The sequence below is a fragment of the Parasteatoda tepidariorum genome, chromosome 4 (genome assembly GCF_982258835.1).
Source record: "Parasteatoda tepidariorum strain Cologne lab strain chromosome 4, Ptep-v5.0, whole genome shotgun sequence".
Lineage (NCBI taxonomy): Eukaryota > Metazoa > Arthropoda > Arachnida > Araneae > Theridiidae > Parasteatoda > Parasteatoda tepidariorum.
The window spans coordinates 70,559,990-70,573,986 of record NC_141758.1 but is presented as its reverse complement, the minus strand read 5'-3'; the positions used below and the strand labels follow the sequence as shown (position 1 = coordinate 70,573,986).

Sequence of the window (13,997 nt, the reverse complement as noted above, 5' to 3'; positions counted from 1 at the left end):
ATGAGCCTTGTAGGAGTATACTATAGTCCTCCAAAAGTTCACCCGAAAAGGAAATTGCACTCGACAAAAATATTAATCCAGATAGTTTAAAGTTTTCTTTTTACAAAATTTATCAAAAAGTTTTAGTTATCTAGATTCATCATATCCTTTAAAATAGATTGCGCTACCCTCTATTTACGCTTTAATTTCATGTGTTGTAATCTGACTACTTAATTACGAAAACATTTTTAAAGCAATTTTTCAAGTTATTTTTAAGTACATGATATCTTTCTCTCTTTTTGCTTTATATATTCCTATTTGGGTTTTACTTAGATGTTTTTTATTAATTTTTTATGATATTTTTACTTCATAAAATTATATATACGAATCAGGTCCTCTCACTATTGTATTGATATATCCTGCTTTGGCTATATGAATACAAAATAAGAAAGAGAAATATATATAGCAACAAGAATGCGATATTTGGGCATATCTTAATGAAGAAGGTATTCGGAAGAATGTGTAAAACGTGAAGTTGAAGAGCTAGATGGGAAAAGCCCATAAAAGACAGCCTACTTTAAATTACTAATTACAAAAGGAAAGCAACCAACAACAAAAAATATTCCAAAATCTGGTAGCCTATGTAATGGCTGTAGTGTCGGCAAGATAAGGACCATATTAATTTTTTTGTACTCTATAAATTTAAAAGAAATTAAATCATTTAAATGAAGCAGAAAATATATTTCCCATTATGAAGCATATGTATTTCACATAAAATATAAAATAAATTTATTTTTCTGGGTGAAAAAATGTTTTTTCTACTATTTCTGTTCCTTTTTTAATTATACTCTTTTCTGTAGTTATAAATTTAACTTATAACCTTTATTAAGGTTATAAAATACTAGCAAACAAATTATTTTCATTAAGAACAAAATAAAATTATTACTAAAAATAAACTTCCATAAGGAAGTGCAAAAGTGTCAAATTCTCGAGAATATCTTTCCGATTCAATAAATTTATCCGATAATGTTGAGGTAAGCGAAGATAGCTCCTTTGAGATACTAATATTTTATTTACATTTATATACAAGTTGGTTTGAATTACAAGAACATCATCACGGCAAGTGATGGGAGAAATTACTGACAGGCTGTCATGTGCGTGCTGGTATTTATACAATTCAAATATGATGACGTCAGAACTCTTATTTCAGTTCACTTCAAAAATAAGTAAAAACACAATTGATTAAAGACAAACAGATAACAATATGAAATAAACTTGATTTTACGATGAGCGACGAACCTATCACCACACAGTATCCCCCCAGTGACAAAGTCACGATACCAATAATGATTGTTTAAAAACAATCATAAAATACAAAGTAGTAAATTGAAATATATGTCTTAATTAGGAAAAAAAAATTAACTTGGAAATTGGAATACAATAAATAGATACAAAATATTTAGATGCTTTTATATTCCATACTCTTTAACAAAATATTTTGGGAAATGCACGCGGCGACCAGATTTTGTAACAATTTGCTTTTCTTCCTTTGTTGGAGATAATTGCTTTTCGACCATTGGAATTTTATTTATTTTTAATTTCTCAGAAATTTGAAAAGCTGGTTTAATTCTATCTATTGAGACAGTTATTTTCTTACCATGAAAATCAATAATAAATGTTTTATCAGAACGTTCGATTACATGGTGTGGTCCGGTGTATGCAGGGGATAGTGGAGGACGAATTTTATCTACTTTTAAAAATATATGAGAACAAGATTTTAAATTAGGATTAATATAGAACTTATTTTTACTGTGTGCTGATGCTGGTACAGGACTTAATTTTCTCATTGCGGTCATTAAATTTGTGACATAATTTTCTGTTACTGGTGGAGATAAAGAATTTGTGTTTAAAAGATCCGAAGGTAGACGTAAGGAAGTACCATAAACAAGTTGTGCACAAGTTGCGTTAATATCAGCTTTTAAAGCTGTGCGAATACCTAATAAAACAATTGGTAAAATTTCGGTCCATTTATTATTTTCCTGTGCTATTATAGAACTTTTGAGTTGTCTATGAAATCGTTCTATCATTCCATTACTTTGCGCGTGATATGAAGTAGTATGGATGTGGTTACTGCCTAAGATATTAGTGAGATTTCGAAAAAGAGTTGATTCAAAATTTCGGCCTTGATCGGTAGTTATAGTAACGGGAGTGCCAAATCTAGAGATCCAACCGTGAATAAGTGCTTTTGCGGTGGTCTCGGCAGTCATATCCGTAGTAGGGATAACTTCTGGCCATCTCGTGAATCTATCTATTATTGTAAGGCAGTATTGCTTACCTTCAGAAATAGGAAGTGGGCCAATAAAATCCAGATGGATATGGGAAAATCTTGCGTCGGGTTGAGCAAATGTACTAAAAGGAGCTTTAGTGTGTTGAAAAACTTTAGCTCGCTGACATTTCTCACAAGAACGAACTTTATTTTTGATATCCACTTTCATGTTGGGCCACACAAATCGTTTAGAAATTAAATTCGTTGTTGAATATATTCCAGGATGAGAAAAATAATGTAAATTATCAAAAATAATTTGCCTGTATGATTTTGGAATAAAAGGTCTAGGGTACTTAGTTGAAAAATCACATATTAAATTAACATCTTCCAAAGAAAAGTAATGTTTTTCTAATTTTAAAGATGAATTATTTGAATTTAATATTTCTTTTAATTCTGAATCTTTATTTTGTTCTTGTTCTAGTTTTTTAAAGTCTAGAAATGGAGGTTTTGAAATTGCATTTATTTCTATTCGCGATAGAGTATCAGCAACTGAATTAGATTTTCCTTTTACATGTTTAATATCAGTTGAAAATTGAGAAATATAATCAAGATATCTGAATTGGCGTGGGGAACATTTTTCAGGTTTTTGTTTAAAAGCATAAATTAGAGGTTTTTGGTCAGTAAAAATAGTAAAACTTCTACCTTCAAGCATGTGACGAAATTTTTTTATTGACGCGTATATTGCCAATAATTCGCGATCGTATGTTGACCAATTTTGCTGACTTTTATTTAATTTTGTTGAGAAAAATGCAATTGGTTCCCACTCATTATTTTGATATTGCATTAAAGAACTGCCGATTGCAAAATCCGACGCGTCAGTCCACAGACTTAAATTAGCACCAGGTTTAGGATATTTTAATAGAGTTGCATCGGCTATTGCTTGTTTTGCATCAGAAAAAGATTTGTTTGAAGTATCGGTCCAAATTAACGGTAAATCAGATTTTTTTGATGATTTGTTAGATTTCTTAATATTTCGTTGTCCTTCTAAAAACTTGGTTAAAGGTGATAAAATATGAGCTGCATTAGGAATAAAGCGTCGATAAAAATTAAATAATCCTAGAAATCTACGTAATTGAGTAATCGTATTTGGTTTTGGAAAATTTAGAATTGCATTAACGCGATCACTTAAAGGTTCAATACCTTTTTCGGAAATTTTGAAACCTAAAAATTGTAAACTATTCTGACCAAATAAGCATTTAGAGGGATTTATTGTTAAACCGAAATACTGCAGTCTATCAAAAAGTGATTTTAAATATTTTATATGCTCTTCGGGAGATTCGGAAGCTATTAATATATCATCTATGAAAGCGTAAACGCCTTCCAAGCCTCTAGTTACTTCGTCAATAAAGCGTTGGAAAGTACTGGCTGCATTGCAAAGTCCGAATTGCATACGAGTACTTTCGAATAATCCGAAAGGAGTTATTATTGCAGTTTTATGTACATCTTCATGGGCTATTGGTATTTGATGGAAAGCTCGAATTAAATCAATGTGAGAAAATATTTTAGTTCCATGTAGTTCACTAGTAAAATCCATAATATTAGGAATTGGATATTTATCTTTAACAGTTTGAGCGTTTAAAGCTCGATAATCACCTACTGGACGCCAGTCCAAACTATTTTTCTTGGGAACTAAATGTAAAGGTGATGAAAAATTACTTTTGGATGGGCGCATGTGGCCTAAATCTAACATATGTTGAAATTCCATTTTTGCTATTTTTAACCTATCGGGCGCTAGACGCCGAGGTTTAGCAAAAACTGGTGAACCAAAAGTTTCTATATGATGTACAACATTATGCTTAACAATTTGGTCTGAGCAAATAGGTTTCGTTATTTCAGGATATTCGTTTAACAATTTTTCATAAAAATTTTCACCAAGAACCGTTTTAATTGAAATAATATCAGAATTTTTAAAAATACAATGTGAATTTAAATTAGTAGTAATATCATTTAAGCAACGTTTTCTAATATTAGGTTTAAGATTAAAGTAGTATAAAAAATCTGCACCTATAATATGATTAGTTATATCACAAATATAAAATGGAAAATTAAACTTTCGTCTAAGACCGAAGTCTAAAGTTAACAATTTCTTACCGTATACTTTTATGATGGTATTGTTCGCAGCTTTAAAAGTCTGAATAGGAGAAAGAGTTTTTTCTTTTTTATTTGCTGGAATAATTGAGCAGTCACTTCCGGTATCCACTAGAAATTGTTTGTTGGATTGTCTGTCTCTAACAAAAAGGCGACAATTTGTTGGTGGCAAGATGTTAGTCGCATTCACTCTTGCCTTTCTTGGTTTTTCTGGTAGATGCAGGGTTTGACACACTTTCTAGCATCAGATTTAAATTTCCGATGATAGAAGCACATTTTGGAGTTTCGATGTGGAGATGAGGATTGGCTTTGACGATTACGAAACTGTTCATAATTCCGGTTGCGAGACCTGCTGCGTGTCCGCAATGCTGCTACTTCCTTTCGTAGAGCTCTAACTTCTTCTAAAAGTTCAAAGGTGCATTGTTGGTTTGAAGAAACTTCGCTAACTTCACTTGAAGTTGACACTTCCATTACTTTATCAGCAATTTCTGCTGCTCTAGTTGAATTTAGTGAAGGGATTGCGGCCAATATCGACTGAACATGCTGCGGTAGCTGATTTAGAAATAGTTCCAAAAGTAGAGAATCTGAGATTTTGTGGGATTCAGCTCTTCTCTGCATAGTGCGCAAGAGTTCACTGGGCTTTCTGTCACCTAGTTGCTCTCCGGAGAGTAAACGTCGAATTTCCTGAGACTTCGTTTCCCCGCAGCGTGCAATAATTTCTTCTTTCAGCTTTTTGAAAGGATCGTCTACGTCAGGAGTTATAATGACGTCCCTTACAACTGCGGCTACTTCAGGAGGTAGATGGGCGAGGCAGTAGTTAAACTTTGTTTTGCTTTCCGTAATCGGCTTCGGTGTCGCAAGCTGGAAAGTTGCTTCGACCATATGAAACCACAGGTGTGGATCAGAGATATTGAAGATGGGAATTTTTACTGCAGACGATTCCGCCATAGTTGCAGTTTCCTATTAATTCGATGATGAAAAATGAAAGTTGCTTGTATCGTCAGACATCCGGGTCACCATTGAGGTAAGCGAAGATAGCTCCTTTGAGATACTAATATTTTATTTACATTTATATACAAGTTGGTTTGAATTACAAGAACATCATCACGGCAAGTGATGGGAGAAATTACTGACAGGCTGTCATGTGCGTGCTGGTATTTATACAATTCAAATATGATGACGTCAGAACTCTTATTTCAGTTCACTTCAAAAATAAGTAAAAACACAATTGATTAAAGACAAACAGATAACAATATGAAATAAACTTGATTTTACGATGAGCGACGAACCTATCACCACAATGTCCATGTTTATCGAATTAATGTCATCTTTCCGCTAACAACTTGTGTCTGCTATCGACAAAACCGTCAAAAATAAGCCAAGAAAATGATATTCATGCATAAGGATAGCAGCTGTTTAAAAGAAGGCATATCAATACGGGTGATTATCTGTAAAGTGTTATAATAATGAACTAAATATAACAGATAATATATGAACTAAATATATGAAGTAACTGAAAATAAATTAAATTCTGATTCATATCGGATATTGAAATTTAAATTCAGTAACTGTGCTTCAGTAAAGTTGACTGATTTTAACTTATCTCTTTTTTTCTTAAAACAAAATTATATATATATCAGTTTAATGACCTTATTCTTCTTATTTACGGGAAGCCTAAAAGCCTTCTATGCAGTACAGCAGATAAATAATTCATAAAAATTCCTAAATGTACTATTAAGATTATAATTTACTAATGCCCGATAGCTATGATAGGTAGGTAGGTATAGTTTGTCTAAAATAAGAACTCCTCCAGACATTCGTCTGGGCCTGTGGCGGTGACTATGGTTACGAGGTATGACTATTTCAAGTAGGGGTGAGGAGTCAATGTTTTGGAGTGGTTTCGGCTCAGGCCGGCGGGAGAAAGGGAATCTCTTTTTTCGGTGCATTGTGTTAGTCCTAGAGTTTAGCTGCCCTCACTAAAATTCGCCATTCTTGTTTCCATAGCACCAGACGGCCTCAGACTTTGTGGAGGGAGGAGTTCTTAGCTTAGACAAAGGTACTGTATTTACGTCGCATTTATTATTATAGGTATTGTATTTACGTCGCACTAGAGCTGCGTAATGGGCTATTGGCGACAGTCTGGGAAATATCTCTAAGGATGAGTCGCAGACATGCCCTTCGCAATTTTGGTCTTCAGCTGAGGAGATGGCTCCACTGATTTGGTAGCCCGACGACCTGCGAGCGAAGCCGAGCACTTTACGGTAGAACAGTTTAACGAGGACCAATACCATGCACCCTCGGTCTCTACTAAGACTGGTCAAAGTGGTCACCCACCCGCTTACTGACCACAGCCAGTGATGCTTGACTTCGATGTTCTACTGGGAACCGTGTGTTACTGCGGGACCCGATGGCTATGAACTTCTGAGCTAGTAATTCACAAAAACGATGATTTTTCGAGATGCGTAATGTGTGAAGATAACGATTTTTTACGTAACTAAAGCATAAAAATTATGATTTTATATCTCACTATGCCATAAAATTGTGTTTAATTAATCCATAAAAATTATTATTTTCTCTATATCTAAACCATAAAAATTATGATTTTTTTTTACGTGTTAATGCAAGAAGTTTCTATCTAATGTATAAAGTTTCTGAATTTTCATGATTAGAATGCATGGAGATTGTGATTTTCTACATGTTAATGATTTTTTAATGCTTATTCAACACTGTAGAAAATTCTGGATCGAATTACGATATTAAGACTAACTCTTTGGGTGAATCTTCCGTAAACTTCACAGTACCGTAAAATCGCTTTTTATCGTAAGATATTATACCGTAATTATTACAGTAATATTTATTTAATTAGAATGATTCAATGATTTTACGGAAATTATTACTGTAAAGGTTATGGTGTATCAGATTTTTTGTTCCATGATATGTTTCGGAAAAATTGGATTTCACGAAAATAAGCACCAACTCCCAGAGTGCTAGTATTTTTTATCGGAATTTGATCTGTTATTTTTACATTGTAATACTCATCCAAAAATGAAGTAAGCCGCAATAAAATCTTTTTTAAAAAATATAAAAATAGAGATTTTAAAGGGAACTTAAAACTGCTTTCTTACGTTGCAAATATCTCTAATATGTTAATATTTCAGTTATGAACATAGCATTACATATATTCAAGTAATGCTTTTGCCTCAGAATTATAAAGACACTTAATTCTTATACTAATATTTCCTTTTAAATCTTAAACTTTACATCCAAACTATTATTAAGATTCCATCGTAGCAAACTAGATTTCTAGAAGTTTACTGCACTTAAAATTCAAACTTGGTTAAATATGTAAAATTACATTATTAATTTAACTAGTATTTTAAGTGAAAATTTAAGCGGCATTCTTGTGATGTAAAAATCTCTAAAATAGACTATTAAATAATTATAAAGCAATGGTAGACAAATTTTGTTTATGGTAGAAAGTTTTATAATTAATACATTTATTACACAAATACTTACCCTTTAAAATTATAAACGCACTTTGTTCTTATTTTATTATTTTCTCTTAAACCTTCGAATTTAATTCTATGCAATATTTATGATAACAATATTAGAAAACTAAACACTTATACACTGTTAGTAATGTCTTGGAAAAAAGGGTAATACCAATTTATTTAATTGTTATTTTACCATATTCAAACAAAGTAGTCAAATAACCATAAATAATATGGAATTGAAGCAATAAATTGTGAAAAAAACCTGTTTAATGACTTTTTTCACCTAATGCTGTTTTACAACCAGAATTTTATCGCACTAAGCCCACCTAATATAGAAACTTAGCTCCTCGCAGCAGGAAACATGTTATAGCCGAGAGCTCTAATCTGTCAATCTCAGGACCGACAGGATGGAGGTTCGAGTTCACAATATTGATGGGAATGACGCCACAATATTTCTTCCATTCTCTTTTCAGCATGAGGAGAAAATATGAAATTCCAGTGTCACTATGATTTCTGTTTTGCACTCGCTATTGCTCAGAACCTAACGAAAAGCCTATCTCCAATGTCCAGTGAAATTCTTTTTTCATGGTTTTTGTCAGTTGTAAATGATTAATAAAACGTATGGTTTTTTATTCATGGTTTCATAACCATTCTAGTTGTAAACAGTTCCATAACCGTAAAGGTAAAAAATGTACTTTACCATAAACTTTATTATTAATTGCATGGGCAGATTGCTGCCAATTATTTTGCCATATTTTTAGAATGAAAATTCTAACAGTGCAAGTCTATATTTAAATTTAAAACTTGTAAAATAATGTAAATTTATAGTAATAATTAAATCAAGATTTTAAACGAAAATTTTAAGCAGTATTCTTTTACCTGGAATGTTTCTAAAATGTACTTAAAATATTTTATTGAATATTAATAAAACTTAGAAGACGCATTTTATTAATGATAGAAAGTGATAAAGTTATACTCGTATAACTATTGATTTTGTCTGTCTCAGAATTTTTAAGGCATTTCATTCTAATTTTATTATATTTCTATTAAACTTCAAATTTAAATTCTGAACTTTCTAAGATACCGTCTGAAGCAAATTAAATTCTCGGAATTCTACTGTATTTAAAAGTAAAACTTGTAAATAAATAGTGAAAAAAACTTTTAGAAAGTTTTTCTATTTGAAAGTAGGAAATTGGCAAATAAAAAGAGCGGCATTTCAGCTGCATCCTGTTTTCAAAATAAAGAAAAATCATGTAAATAAGAGAACCATACTTTCCAATGCGAAAACTTTAGCACGTTCTTCGAATTCTTACTTGAAATTTATGCACCAGATAAAATTCTCCAGAGAAACTTATTGATAAGATGTAAAATTCAGTATACAAATATTTGAATTTCAAGCAGAAGTATAGTAAACTATATTTCAAATTTCATAAGAGTCTTAAAAGTTCGAAATGTATTTTAAAATAGGAATAAACAGTTAATTATTTTTGTTTTCCTGAAAAAAATGTTTAGTTTCCTTTAATAAATTTTAAATAGTGCGAGTTAAATTAAATCAATTTCGCGTAGAGAATTGTTGTTATCATGCAAAAAATTATGTAAACCTGGCAAAATAGCAATTGTTTGAGAGAATTGGTACAAATATAGTTTCAAAAATGTGCTTGTTTTCTTAACGAATCGTTTTTGCAATAACGCCATTAAATTGATTTTTATTATATAATTATCTATGTAAAATTTAATTTTACTGTATGAGGCTTGGTAGGATATGGTTTAAAATCTTTGATGAAGAGATATTGACAATTAATAAAAATCCCTGAGAATGAATGAAAATTAACAGTACAAAGCGTACACGTATTTTATATGTACAATTTAGATAGAATGATTTAAGGTTTTTTTGCTTTTTAATGTCAGAGCCTGTTATGTAAGCAGAAAAAAACTTTTTAATGATTGCTTTGAAAATCTCGAATGCTACATAAGATTTTTCTTTTAACTGTGCAAACTTAAAACTTATGAATTGACTTTAAAAGAATCCTTAAATTGTTAATTTCTTATATTAAATATTTCAAAATTAATATTAAATTTCGTAAAAAAAAGTTTATATATTGCTTCGCGCAATTTTTAAATTTATTCCATAATTTCATTTCACCAAATTGTGGTATAATAATTTTTTACCACAATTTAATCTGGAATTCTTTTACGGTGGAGAAAAGCTTCAGAAATCAGTTTCTTACATAGTTTTAGCAGTGATGGCAGAAGAATTAAATTACTTTTCTTTGATACACTTTTTACCACAAAATATGCATTTTTATACAGTCAAACTAGAACAAAACGTTTTATAACTACTTCAAAGTCTTTTTAAAACAAATCTTTAAAATCCTTATATGAAGCTTGTGTTAATGAGGTTGAGAATCAATTAGCAAACTAAAAAAAAAAAAAAGGCACTAAAAATAACAGATAAATCTAACTAGTTACAAACTAACGCAAAACTGCCAAAATTATAGTTATGAAATATTTACAAACTATTTTAATAATAAAAATACTAGATGGCAAAAATAATTTTTTTTCATGATTTTGTTTCGGTCATGCATTCCTTTAATTTGTAAATCAGCTCAAACAAATCACTTTTTTTCGCATGATATTAAAAATACTTACATATTGTTTGATTCAATTAAAATATTTCCAAACACAGAACTTACCTGAAAAGAAAACAAATATAATTAAATGCAAATTTAAAAAACTATATTTTATTCAAAAATATTTTAAAAAATAAATATTAATATTTTAGATCAAATTGTAAGTCAATAAAACTAAATTAATTTTAATAATATTAGCAATTGTAATTACCTTGTAAAATATTTTAGACGTAGTAAACCCTGTAAAACATTTTACTCAATGCCATAAATGGGGGCATACTTTACTCTAGAGTGGTGAAGTGAAACGCCATATAACTCTAGGATCTAATGCACTCTAAACTAATGCACACTTAAATTGCACTCTTTAAATTATATATATATATATATATATATATATATATATATATATATATATATATATATATATATATATATATATATATATATATACGATTGATTTGGTGTTATACAGGGATAAAAAGTTTTTTCACAGAATGTTTTTGGTTGTGCAATATCACATTCAGTTATATTACACCACAGCTTTTACAGTATACTAACCAAAACTATTCACACAAGCTTATTTTTTAAGCTGACATTTGCTCAAAATTTAACAATTTAATTATTTTTAAGTAAGACGTCACTAAAAACCCAGTCACTTAATAATTTTGTAATGAAAAACATTGATTAGAATGTTTTGTATTTTTTGATATGAAAAATCACATAGGATTGCATAAATAGGTAAAAAAGTTTCCTTGGCAAGCCTCAATAGTAAGAATAAATGAGTAAACTACGACAGTGAAAATTCCAAAAATCAGTAAACAAGAGCACTCATATTCTTTGGAGATTAAATATTGTGAATATTGCTTGAGTTTACAACATTACGGTGAAGTATCCTTGGGAGATATTTCGTAGAAATAGAGTAGATTTGTGAAGAAATCATCGCCTTTTAAGCGAAATTCAATTTCGAAATTTGTAAAGCAAAGTTCGATATCCCTTGGCAATACGTCTAAAATGTTCATCTTTCTTTATATCACCGTTAGTAGGATGGGTTTTTTAACATGAAATTATTCCTCTACAGCTAAAATGCTATACTTGCAACAAAATATAAATTTCATTGCAAAAAATGCATTTTCAAGCATGCTTAACTATATAGATTTCACACGTTTTAAAGGCTGAAATGATTGAAATTCGAATTGATTTTAATGTTTAAACTTTTTGCTTAGATACACTCACTGTTCCGTATACATTCACCACTGAAATGAGTTAAGCACATTTAGCGAATTTAATTAACACTTATCACTATTTGCTTTTTTAAAATAACTGATTAGTACATTAGAATACAATTAATTTCGAAATTACACGATAAAATAAATAAAATTTACTTTTGACGTTGTTATTTTTTCCATCTATTAATTTCTATATTGTAAATAAGAAATAGTAATTTTAATTTCTAAGCACATTTAACTCCATAGCTTGACACACATTTTAGAGATTGAAATAATTAAATTTAGAAATTATTTAAATGTTTTAAAACATTTGCTTACAAAAATAAGTTTTTATTCTTTAGTGCATTTCAGATCCATTCAGTTACTAACACAAACCTACTTATTTCAACATTCTTATAAAAGTAATTTAAAATTTACACTCAGAGTCAAGTAGATTACTAGAAGCATCAAACTTTAATCGTGGTAAAATAGAGTATTTACAGATATCAAATAAGTTTTCAGCGATTTTTTGAAAGGTCTACTCCGCAAGATACATATAAGCATATTTCACAAAGCAGACTATAAAAAACAAACTATAAGATTAATGCTGGATTTTAAAACATCTACTTTTTGAAACGCAATTATTAGAAATTTAATTAATAAAATAAGTTAAACTAATTTCTAATAATGGTATTTTAAACCCAATCATTAAAAATTTCAATTAAATGGTGTTTTTATGTACGCATAAATCAATTTAGCAGTCAATCTTATCTTATAATCTTACCTTTTAACATGAAACTACAGTTTTCGATATTCTTATGAAATAACTTAAATGTAGATAAGTTTCTAAAGATTTCAAAAGGATTTTCAGTATATACAACAATAAAAAAAGCAAAGTAACTGGACTATATGATATTACAATTAATTGCGATCAACTATTATATTGATTTAAGTTCAAAAAAACAATTGTTTTGATTGTTCAGGCTTTTCAGCTCGTGCAGTTTATTTTGAACACATATTTTGATATTAGATTTTTGTAGTTTATCGATTATTATTGCAGTTTAATTCTGAATTTAAATTACAAACTTTATTTTATGTAGATATCTAGGGTCCTCCATAAAGGCCATCCTTAATTTATATTTTTTAGAATCCATTTCAAAACTGAAGGCAAAAAAACTTTAACAATTGGTATCCTAAAATAATATGATACAAAAAAAATGCAATCGTGCAATCGAAATTTAAGTAATCACAGCTAAGGAATAAAGTCGTACAGTACATAAGAACCATTTTAATTCCGAGTTTAAACTTAGTGTTTCTAGTAATCGTACTTGAGTAACACTGTGCTTTCTTTCCTCAATCAAACAGGTTTCGGTGTTTATCTCTTCATTCGGCTCTTTCTTTTTCTTTCGTTATGTTTGGTGTTTGGTGCTTTTTTCAATACATATTTGTAAAATTTCAAATAGCATTTTTGTTTTTTCTTCACTTAATTTCTAAGGGTTTCTCGATGTGAATATTTTTGGTCCTCAATTTTGATGAGAATCCTAAAAATATGTTATAAGGGAAAACATTACAGAACACCCTATATAGCCACTTAAAGTGAAGCCTTTTTTACAATTTTTAAAAAATTACTAAACATTAGTGACGCGTCCATGACAAATTTTTGCAGTAAATATGCAAGAATGTGTTATATTAGAAATTATAATTACAGTAACTTAAATTAATTCACGCTTTGTATACTGTTACTTATTATAACTCTACAGATTTCGAATTTCAATATTTAAATTATCATTCATAAATAATTTGGTAATGATAAAAATAAAATAAAATTTTCCATTGAAAACTTAAACATGATAGCTTTTCTGATATATTTCACAAACTAAAGTATTCATCCCAAAAAAATATTCATCCCACGCAAATTGAAAAAAACCATTAGTTTAATCATACAACCAAAATTGAAGAAAAATTACTGTAATTGTTTTTCAGTTACTTAAAAATGTGAAAAACAGAAATGACGCAATTATCTCATAAATATTTTTTTTTATGGAATTATCTCTTAAATATTTTTTTACGGAATTATCTCGTAAGTATTTTTTTAAGTCATTTATTATTTTTTTCAAATACTGAATTCTTAATTTCAATCACAGTTTATATTAACTTAAAATAAATGTATTCCTTGCATTTAGTGCAATATTTAATTAATTATAATATATTACAATATTTAATTATTCTAAATTGAACTTACGGTGTTCATGTATAAAAAAGCTATTTCTGTATT

The 13,997-nt window shown here is 29.4% G+C and overlaps 2 protein-coding genes across 3 annotated transcripts in view; both read right to left on the bottom strand.

The window, feature by feature from the left end:
* LOC107449074 (inactive dipeptidyl peptidase 10-like) overlaps window positions 1–13,997 on the bottom strand; it is a 551,160-nt gene that overhangs the window by 110,682 nt on the left and 426,481 nt on the right. The window lies entirely within an intron of this gene.
* LOC147811046 (uncharacterized) lies at window positions 4,306–5,961 on the bottom strand. The gene has a single exon (XM_087161344.1). It carries the CDS (start codon window positions 5,339–5,341, stop codon window positions 4,580–4,582), a length of 762 nt encoding a protein of 253 aa, XP_087017470.1. The 5' UTR covers window positions 5,342–5,961; the 3' UTR covers window positions 4,306–4,579.

Coding starts and splice junctions, on each gene's coding strand:
- LOC147811046 (XM_087161344.1), bottom strand. CDS start 5,341: ATGGCGGAATCGTCTGCAGTAAAAATTCCCATCTTCAATATCTCTGAT.